General features: G+C 37.1%; 1 protein-coding gene across 4 annotated transcripts in view; it reads left to right on the top strand.

The window, feature by feature from the left end:
• The window catches only part of RC3H2 (ring finger and CCCH-type domains 2), a 49,520-nt gene extending 43,925 nt beyond the window's left edge, over positions 1-5,595 (top strand). For 3 of the 4 annotated variants that reach the window (XM_065928510.1, XM_065928512.1, XM_065928511.1), the window contains one exon: positions 345-5,595. In XM_065928510.1, coding sequence (XP_065784582.1) covers positions 345-540 — 196 coding nt within the window. In that variant the 3' untranslated portion in view covers positions 541-5,595. The remainder of the gene's footprint in view (positions 1-344) is intronic. The other variant, XM_065928513.1, reaches the window with a different exon arrangement.
• The last annotated feature ends 2,980 nt before the right edge of the window (positions 5,596-8,575 follow it).

An 8,575-nucleotide genomic window follows, 5' to 3' on the forward strand; every position in this document is an offset into this window, starting at 1 on the left:
CATCAAAACTACAAAATGGAGAATTAAAACCTAAATAAAGGGTTTCCCTTTTAAAAAATCATGTTAGGTTATTCTCTATCTTTAGTATAATTACTGCCAAAAATACAGATTTATCTTGAATTGATAGTTTTTTGACCTTAAGTTAACCAATCTTCTAATTTTTTATTACAGTTTTTGGAAAATGGGATTTTTTTTTAGTGACCTCTGATTCATTTTAGTGAAAAAGACATGCTGTTTCTAGGGGCTCTTAAAGTGTGTTATAGCTTTTATTCAGTATGCATGGTTACTCTTAAAAGTTTTCACTTAAAGCTGATATGTTTTCAATGTCATTTATTTTCTCCCAGGGAAGAGCAAAAAACAATTCTGCCGGTAACTTCTTGCTTTAGCCAGCCACTCCCAGTGTCCATCAGCAGTGCGAGTGGCCTACCCATCACCACATCTGTCAGTGTTGGCAACCTCATTCTGAAAACTCATGTTATGTCTGAAGATAAAAACGACTTTTTAAAATCTGTTGCAAATGGGAAGATGGTTAATAGCTGAAAGGAGGTTCATCTTTCAAATTTGTGACCATACCATGGAAGCATTTACACTAGCTTTTTATATATATAATATATATTATATAATGTATATTTTTTTTAAAAAAAAAGATATTACTGGGGGCATCCATTTCCTGTGGACTCTTTGATACTTCAAGCCCTCTTGCATTAGCATTATGAAAAAAAAGAAAATTTACTTTACTAGGGTAACACGTTCACTTTCCAGAAGTGATTGGAATTTGGACATTTAACTTAAGCTTCAAGCAGCTTTTTATGAGTTTGTAGCAATCCGGTGCAGTAACTGAGCCATTTCCTATTTTAAATGGCTTGTATAGAAAATTAACAACTCAGTTATTAAACTAGCAGGATCCTACAATGATACATCTAGTGAAAGTAGACTTAATTAACTTATTTATTTCTATTTTATGTTTCACTGAGAGAAATTTCCATCTCATTCCAGCTGCTTTATTTATCTTTTTCATGGGACTTTGCATGGATTTTTTTTTCCTCTTATTTTTTTTTTAATTTTGAAGAGTGGAGTTAAACGTTCTTACCATAGAATTTTACAGGGTTATATACTAGCTTTCTTTACTGCATTATATGTAGGAGTGTGGTGCAGTGCTTTTATCTGTAGCATTTAACTTTTTTTTCGATTTTCCATTTTTCAAGAATAGTTTCTGCTTTGTTAATATTTATACACAGGCTACTTGTTGAAGTAAGTAATTAAATATATAACCAAGTGCCTAAGTCTTTCAGCTGATGTACTAGATATTAAATTCTCCTAAGTTATGCAGAATCGTTTTTACAATTTTGATAAATTATGCACTAATGTAATGGCAGTTTTTTAAAATGCAGATTTAAGCCTGTACATTATTGAATCTGATGACTTGGCAAAAGAATCAGGTGCTTTCAGCTTTTTTGAGAAAACCCTGTATGTAGCGTTTGCACTGACTAACAGGATGGTATTGCTGGGTTTTTAATTTAATTAATTTGGATGTTCATTGCATTATCTTGGTTAAATATTGTTTATTGTTACTTCATGTTGGGGTTTAATTTTCCTTGTTTTCTGACTGTTAGGTTGATAAGACTATGAACCATGTAATAATAGAATATTGGCTAACCTTTATTCATACTTAAAAACATGAATGATTGCTGCCCTGCTAAAATGTGACTGAAAAGTGTCTTGACTTGGCATCTGAAAGTATGCAGTATGTTCAACCAGCTGTGCTCCAGATTTGTGGGAAATATTTTACTGAAACCTAAATTTCAGTCAACATTTGAAAACAAAAGCTGGGCATTCCTTCCTGGTGATCTTACCTATAGTTTGTGTCTTTGTTTTTCCCCCTCTTATTTCTTTAAGATTAGTTTGACTTTTATTATTATTTTTTAATTAACTTCTGTGAAGTTGTTTACTCTGAAAATTGTACTGGAATATTTTAAGCCAAGCTGATCTTTCACCAGGTGTACTGTATGTAAGGGCTTTTCCTGCTAGCAAGATGCTTAAACAGGATCATGTTATTGGTCGTCTGAGCTATTTAGTTGTTTTACAAAACCACAGCATTGTATCAGATAAGATTTTGATAAAAAGTTTTGTGCACATTTCCAGGGGCGGGAGGGTTGACATTTCCCTGAAATTTCTTGATCAGAATGAGTAAATACTGGTGTTTGATACCTGTCTTAATGAACATGCTCATAAGGTGACTGATAAGTTGTAAATATACCTGAGAAACAAAGGGGTAGTTTTGATATTCTGGTGTCAGTATGGAAGATCTTACACATTTATTTAATATTCAGATGTATGAAGATGTTTGTTTGTAGCATAACAGCACAGTAGCCTTGACTTAGTTTCCTTTGGTTAGTACTGTACCTTTTTGCCATGGCCAGTGCCCCTATCCCTACAAAGACATTTTATTTATTTCACTCTGTAACCTGAAATGAATAGGAACAAGAGTTTTAAACCATGTTACATTAACTTATTTCCGACATTATGAATTAGCCTAGGATATTACAGGAACGTGATTGTTATATAATTTATATCAGAACCTTTCTATAAAATATGCGCTTATTACATTTGAAATGCTTCCAATGTACTTTATTTGCTGTTTGTATTTCCAAAAAGGATATGCAAACCAGTATGTCTATTTCATGGATATTTAAATAGTGAGATCTTCCATGTTGAAGGTAATGTATTTTTTTTTAAGATTTTAAAATTGCTATTTTGTTACAAAATAGAGACCTATTAACAGTTTGAGAGCTCCTTATGTGCCCTCAGGGAAAGAACCCTCTGTGCAACAGAACTACGCAAAACATCTTCAGCACGTTCTGAGGGTGAATATATACTACATAAATTGATCTTGTGTATTTAACCTTATCTTTTTAATTTTAAAATTGAAGTTTTGAAACTTGGTTGTGCTCTGCTGGAGGGGGTTGGGATAAACTGCTTAGGTGTTTGCCTACTTGTCCAGTGAAATTACATTTGCATCAGTGTATGTATATACCTGCCAACTTTATTGGTATGTCTCAGAACATTTATATTAAAATAATGCTTGTCTTGCAGCAGGTGATCCCATAAAACAATAATTCCCTGTTCTTAAAAACTTACTCTCTTCCTCACTAACAGCATAGGAATTGTTTCTGTGTAGGGATGATTCTGTATTGCATCCTTTATGTAGTGACCATCTTCTGTTTCTCATGGCCTGAAGTAAATTTGTAGTAAAGACATTGGTTCTCTGCCACTTGAGAAGAAAGAGCAGTTTATCTGATCCTTCTTCTGAAAGGTACCTAATGGTATCATAGAGGAAAAAATCACAAATCAGACCTAGAGTGTGACTTTTATATTGGGGGTATTCCCTGTCATTTGACCCTTTTACCAACATGTTTATGATGTACATATATTTGAAATCAAAAGATATAAAGCAATAGGAGAGGAAGTTTGTAATGTCAACTAAACTGCACATGTGGTGTGTGGTCTATTAGGAAAAAGTAGTCTGAGGTCTGGAAAGTGGGAAAATGGTGGGGGTTTTTTGTTTTGACTTTTGTGTTTTTTAAAACTTCTGGGTCACATTCTGAAGTTCATGTGCCTCATTCAGATACTGTGATGTAGCATCAGTAATTCTTTCCTTATGGTCCCATCTTACCTCACGAATCCTGAGAAAGTTACTGAAGTATTTTGTCTCGTTGGTACCTGAACCAAGTAGATTCCTTTGCTTTCCTGCCATGACTTTCAATACCATCTAGTAAACCAGCGTCATGCATGAAAGTTGTGCATCATAATTTTCTAGAGGAGGTACGTTGGTGGGTCAGTAGCACTGATACTTTTCCTAGTAGCTGTTTACTCTCAGAATAATAAATGAAACCTGTACTAGAAATGAAATTTTCTATTTGTGTGGATCTGGTCACTTTCAACTCAATTTCAAGTTGATTCTAAGTTTATAAAGCACATCTCAATTTTGTATGCTGCTTTGAGAAAATTACAGGATGCACAATAATTTGTAGGAATTTAAAATGGGATCATTTAAACATTTGAAAATTTGTTTTAAAAACCATCTAGCTTGCTTGTGCATTTTAGATGTTAAAGCCCATGTTGTCTTGTTAACAGGCGTGGAGTTTGTAATGATCAGATTGAGCATGTGATTTCAGCTTTGAATCTGAATTTCTTCCCTAGTTGCTAGAGTCATTTTTTGAGCAGACTGTCACTAGTATTGGTGACTAATCATTCAAGGGGAAAGTTGCATTTGCAACTGTGTATTGCTTTCCTGGAAGAAATTTCCTTGTGTCTTAGTGAATGAAGAGTGTTGTTGGGATCACTTGCTGTAACTCCTACATAAGAACCCCTTCTGCAAGCAGAACACAAATGCACATGCTCAAGGAGTATCTCATCTTATGAATAAATCAGATAAATTTGCTAGTCATTCCTTTATACTAGCGGTTTCTTTGTATCCCTTTGCTGGCAAGGGAATACAAGGAGTCAAGGCCACCAATCAGAACACCCCACATTTGAGTGGAGTCCTATTTTTACTCCAAGAGCAGTTATTCCCCGAAGTCTGAAATTGGCAGTTTTTTTCTTTTTTTAAATAAAAAAATTCTAAATCTCCTTAAACCAGTGGAACACAGACACTGGCTGCACTTAGTACTGCCAAAAGCCAAGGTCATTTGCATATATTCCATCAATCTGTCAAGAATTAGGCCTCACTTTATAACCCAAGGCATGGAAGTGCATGCATTCTCTTAGCTGGGCAAACAATTATACTGTAGTTGTGATACAACACATGTGGCTTTTATTTGTACTGCACATATCCACTGTACAGCCACTTGGGAGTATCGTGGTTAGCTTGCAGCAACTGCTGTCTGCATTTATACTGTTTATTGCATATTCTTTTCCCTGGAAGTGAAAGAGAAATGTTTTTTCTTGTTGCATTGATTACATTTTATAAATTTGCTTAGCTGGAAAGTTTGGGAAAAGAGGCCTGTTTGTCAATTGTACAACCGATTGTGAAGCTCTAGTGTGAATATTTTTACGTCTGTATTAGACATTTTCTTTGCAAATCTATTGTTCGATTGAAATGTAAATGAAATTAAAAGATGGTGTACACCCATCATGTAAAAAGCAGGCACCATCTCTAAGATGGATTTAATGCTCATTTTTAAGGCATATACTCAGCTTCTATTTAAAACTATAATTTAAAATAATTCTGTACAATGAAATGGGGAATATATATGGGAATAAATTCTATTCCATTTATTTCAATTTGAATTTCCAAATTGTACTGTTTCCCTTTGTGCTATAGAAATAGGATTAAACAGGGGAAGGCTAGGATTCATAAGGCCTGTATATGGGGGGAGGGCAGAGATGGAACAATGAGGGTTGTGATGATAGTGAATAGCAAAGAGTGAATTCTGTGTGTTTTTGCTGTAGCACTGAAGTGAAGAGATATTAGCTTTGGCTGTTCACAGAATAGAGCATCATGATTTCCAGTGTTTGAGAGAAAATTGATGGAAAAAGTTTGCAGTACTTGACATGTATTTGCATGCACAAAATAAAATTATTTGTCCACCTTAAGAGTTGTTTGTTTAGTGTCAATATAAGTTTGTAGTGCATTTTCGTTAACTTGACTTCCTTGACAAAGTTTTTGGTTTCACCAAGCTACCAGGACACTCTTTGAGATTTAAATAATCACCTGCGTCATGCATTCATCACTGGTGAGGAGCTGAAAGAAGTAGATGGGCCAGGGAGTTTGAAACACTCCTTAACTTGATTAGTCACTTTATTCATTCAGTGTAGAGTATTTTCTATATGGAAGATGAAGACATAGATAATGCCAGCAGTTCACAATCTAATGGAGAAAATAGACTAAATACACAAATGATGAATCTGAAGTAGTGTATTAAAGAAGTATGAAGACTGTCCAGGGGGACCTCAGAATGTAACAGGGAATGACCTCAGTGGATCTAGACACCACTTTTACTGGGCGTTGAATAGTTTTACTCATTGACTCAACTGATGAATTTTAACTTCCTGTCTTTGCTGGTCGGTAAGGTTGAACGTCAGTGAAACAAACTAGCCCTTTCTCTTGAAGCTCTCAGTGTGAAACATGGGAAAAACAAATCTGAATAGCCAGCTCAGTGAGCTATTTTCTAGTATAGGTATATGGAAACTCCAGAAGGGAAATGATGGGGTGAATGGTAATGATAGTGAGCCAGAGGAATTGCTTCTTTGAGAAATTACCTCAGGCTAGACTTCATAGGCTGAATATATTTCACCATCCAGACCTAAATGGGAGAAAACACCCAAGTACCTACTCTACCTTCACACCAACCCACTCTGTATCCTAATAGTCCTTCACTGTAAATATTATGAGCCTTGTTTTATATTTGAGATGTTAAGAAGCTTGCCCAAGACCTTATAACTAGAAAGTAATGGAGTCAGAATTCTGATTCAAGTCTTATTCTACCTTCCAGAGGTGGTGATGGTTGGAACCTGTTTCAACCATAATTGTTAAACAGTGGAAGGAGTGTTTGAGGAATAGCTTAACCAACTCTTAGAGCACTTAATATGTTCCAGACACAGTTCTAAGTGCTATAGGTATAATATCCTCTAGGACCATTATTTTCACCATTTTACAGATGAGAAAACTGAGGCAGAGACCGTAGAGAATTTGCCCATGGTCACATAGTTAGATGAGGTAATTGGGGACCTCTGTGAAGGACACTGAATACTAGAGAGACTGTTAGGGAATGCTGGAAGTTAGATGACCCGATCGATCTGAGGTTTTAGATCACTTTGGCAGTAGTGTTAGGTGAAGCTGGAGATTGACCAGCAGGGAAACAAGTCAACAGTCTAGGTAAGAAGGGTTTAGACCATGGCCAAAGCAAGGATGGAAGGAAAGAGATGAATTTGAAAAGTAGGAGAACATCTCCACATTATCATGGATTAAATCTGGCTTAGACCTTATTGCTGAAAACGTCAATATTTGTGAAATAGGTGATTTTGTATAAGCCCTGGAGTGATCACTGAGATAGGAAGAAGAGGAAGAACCATGGATAGTTGATGGAAAGGAGGGTAAACTTAGTGAAGGAAATGAAATTCCAAGAAGATTTTATTTTCTTTATAATTGACACCTATTGAAGTAATTATTATGCAGTTTAACAAAGACTACTTTTTTATATATAATTGAGAAGTCCATAGTGCAGTAGTTCCAAACGTATGTGTATATTGCAATCTCCTGGGCGTCTTTAAATAAATCCCAAAGCTCAGAACACACCCCAGACCAAGTAAAATAATCTGAGGAGGTGGGATCAAGGCATTGGTACTTTTGAAGCTCCCCAGGTGTTGCCAATGTACAGAACGGTTGGGAACCACTGCCATCATGAATGGAGAAGGCAGTGGCACCCCACTCCTGTACTCTTGCCTAGGAAATCCCATGGATGGAGGAGCCTGGTAGGCTACAGTTCATGGGGTTTCGAAGAGTCGGACACGACTGGGCGACTTCACTTTCACTTTTCACTTTGATGCACTGGAGAAGGAAATGGCAACCCACTCTAGTATTCTTGCCTGGAGAATCCCAGGGACGGGAGCCTGGTGGGCTGCCGTCTATGGGGTCGCACAGAGTCGGACACGGCTGACGTGGCTTAGCAGCAGCAGCAGCAGCCATCATGAATGAAATGGGTTTGGAGCCTGTCTTAGCCCAAGTGCATTTGATAAATATCCATCATCAAGTGTTCAGGCTCAGGTAGTTTATAGATAGACTCATGCAACAAATACATTTTTGAGAATCTTCTAAAAACTGGGCATTAGGGATACAGGATTGAATTAGTCCCTTACTTCATGAAACTTACATTATAGTTTAAGTACTGTGAACAGTTTTTAGACAGGGCCATCTGCCGAACATCTTAACTAGATCTCTAGAAAATATCTCAGGTGTATTAACATGTCCAAGTCTGAAACCCCCAAACTGTACCTCCAAGTCTTCCCCATTTCAGTTATTTCTCCCTTGACTACTCGTCCTAGTCTAGCAGCAAAGCCTGTCAGCCCTACCTCCAAAGTAGATACCCAGAATTTGACCACTTCTCACCACTGAGGTCCAAGTCACAGTTATCGCTCCCCTGGACTGTGACAGCCTCCTGTTCTCCCTGCTTCTTGCCTCCCTTCAGTTTGTTCTCCCCACAGCAACCAGAGAGATCAGTTAAAATGTCAGCCTGGTCTCTTCACCCTTGTGCCCCCAACCCTCCAAATGCTGCTCATCTCACTCAGGGTGAAAGCCAGAGCCTTTTCTTTGGTATTTTACTCACTGTTCTCCAGCTGCTTTGGCTACTGATTTCTTCAACAGGCCATCCAGGCCTGCTGCCATCATAGGGCCTTTACCCATGCTGTCCTCTGAGGTTAGAAGGCTTTCCCGACCCCTGTTAGAATCTTCACTAGATCTCTTGCTTTCTTCAGGTCTTTGCTTAAAAGTCAACCTCACTGAAAACAAGATGAAGAGTAATGGGGGTGGAGGGTCAGAGTGCAATTTAAAACATATTTTAACCCAAGAGACTGGATG

The sequence above is a fragment of the Muntiacus reevesi genome, chromosome 3 (genome assembly GCF_963930625.1).
Source record: "Muntiacus reevesi chromosome 3, mMunRee1.1, whole genome shotgun sequence".
Lineage (NCBI taxonomy): Eukaryota > Metazoa > Chordata > Mammalia > Artiodactyla > Cervidae > Muntiacus > Muntiacus reevesi.